Here is a 2,232-nt window from a genome sequence, read left to right as displayed (position 1 = left end):
CTCTCCCATTGATACGGAAATAAACACATTATGAAAGGTCAGAAATGGTTTAGCAATGAATCGTCGAAAAAACACGGCCGCCCCGTTTCGGTGCCCGAATCAATAAAAGCCGTACCGTATGGGGTTGAAGGTTAAAATGTGAAGTAAATGCAAAGCAACAGCCTAAATGCCTGTCAGCTGCTGTTCCGTGTGGGAAAGTCCGACCGCACAGCGAAGCGAAAAAGAAGATCGAAATGGTTTACCAAGGATTATATGAGCTTCTTAAACTTCCAATGCAATGTTTGCCAGCGCCCGGGTGGCCACTATCAAACCACCGCTGCGTATCGCTTTCTGTTGACAAACAAACTGAGCGCCGAGTGGTGCTCGATAGACGGTCCTGTATGTCGGAGGGATTTTGTGCACAGGGATGACAGAGTGGATTTGCACTCCATATTCGCCGATGCTCGGTGGTGGGTTTCTATGGGCCTGGTGAGGACGTGCCATGCTGCCGTTGGCAAATACATAACTTCAGCTAGCAGCAAGAAGGTTCTCTTCTTGCGAGAAGCCATGTTTGCCTTCAACCAACAAAGGGCGACAGATCCATTTTGCTTCTTCTTGTACGCCTACCGAACCGATGGGGAAGCACTTGGGCACATTGGATAGGCCAAAAAAAAAAAAACCTGTGAGTCCGTATGCACGGTGACGGCGAGACATTGATAGAGCAAAAGAAAACATACGCCTCGTAGTTGTGGGCTCTAAAGTGTTGATTTGGACTGTTTACGGTACGAGCCAGTGGTTGTCGAATGCAAACGAGAGCAGTTACATTTTTCCAACAACATTACCGATAGTTTGCTTGCCCACACAATGAAAGGCGAATCATGAATTTAAATCGATGTTGAGAAGAGTTGAGAGAAGAACGCGTACAAGAAGTCGCAACGCACAACGTTTTGGTGCTTTAGTGATCTGTTTTATGTACTTCTTCATCTTTCACGAAGCGAAGAAAAGCAACTAAATGCTTCTCCACTGTTTATGCAGCACTTACAATTTAAGGTTCAATCAGAAACAATCGATGCAGCCAGTAGAGAATGCAAACGACACAGTAGCAGACGCCCAACACACCAACCAAAGGGAGCACCAGCAGCATAATGACCATCGACAGTGGATCTTCCCTCACCTGAGGACCGTGCGTCATAATCGGTTGAATGAAACGCACCCAAAGGTACACTAACGCCGCCTTCATACGGTTCTTCAGGAACGCCAGCAGCGGAAACGTTAGTGGCAATAGTGTTTCGATAATGTACAGCAACAACAGCATAAAATTCTTAAGAAGTTGGTACCCAATACCGATGGATTTGTCTTTGGGTGGTGGTACTTCTAGCCTGCTTGCGTCTGAGCTCTCCGGTCGTACGTCACTTGGTGCTTGACTAGCCTCGTCTGGCTCTTGTTCCACATTCTTATGTTTTTCCGCAGCATCGCACTGTTCGCTGGTTTCCTCCTCGCTAGAATTATACTCCGCAAACCGCAATTCGGTCATACTTTGAACTTTTTCCATACCTTCGTTCCGGACCTGCTGGTGCGCGTCAAGCCACTGGTTCAATTTTTTCCACGTCGACGGACGCATCGTTGACGTGCGGCTGCGGTGTCGGCGTGGGCTGTACCAGCCACCGGCAAACTCGGACAGGGTATCATCCATTTCACCGTCGGTTTCGGTACAGTCGCCGACCGGATGGGATAGCCGTGTGACGGGATGTTCCCGATGGGGCCGCCCCAGACCTTGACCGCGTCTGCGATGCTCTGGCAGGCAAGAGCTTGTTGGGCGTTGAACAACGCGACCTGCCTCGTCGTTTAGTGTAACGCGTTCATCTGGCCCCAGCCGCGAAGGGTTGTACTGTGGCTGCTGCTGTTTTATTCGCTCACACCACAGCTGGTTCCGATAGTGGCGCTCATCGTTCGATAGGGGTGGACTGTTCATTGCGGGAAATTTATGGATGTAATTGGTTTGGCGCTAAATGGTTCACCTCAAACGTGATACACCGAAATGGAACGGCTGCTACTACTTGCCGTGATCCGTGGTAACTAGATGCAGACAGTGTGCAACATTTTTTTTTACCGGGAGTAATTTATTTGTTGCTTCGACGAAGAAGAAAAGACAATTGTCTTTACGCATGCTATGATTGGTTTGTTTGTTTAAAACTACCACCTTTCATAACACGCAATGAAATTAGGCAATAGTCTGGCACAATTTGGCACAGT

The 2,232-nt window shown here is 48.3% G+C and overlaps 1 protein-coding gene across 1 annotated transcript; it reads right to left on the bottom strand.

Moving 5' to 3' along the window:
* Positions 1-1,024: 1,024 nt before the first annotated feature.
* LOC128709269 (uncharacterized) lies at positions 1,025-1,951 on the bottom strand. Its single transcript, XM_053804257.1, has one exon. It carries the CDS (start codon positions 1,949-1,951, stop codon positions 1,025-1,027), a length of 927 nt encoding a protein of 308 aa, XP_053660232.1.
* Between the last annotated feature and the right edge of the window lie 281 nt (positions 1,952-2,232).

Source organism: Anopheles marshallii, chromosome 2 (assembly GCF_943734725.1).
Source record: "Anopheles marshallii chromosome 2, idAnoMarsDA_429_01, whole genome shotgun sequence".
NCBI lineage: Eukaryota > Metazoa > Arthropoda > Insecta > Diptera > Culicidae > Anopheles > Anopheles marshallii.
The sequence above is the reverse complement of the archived record's forward strand: the minus strand, read 5'-3'. Positions and strand labels throughout refer to the sequence as shown.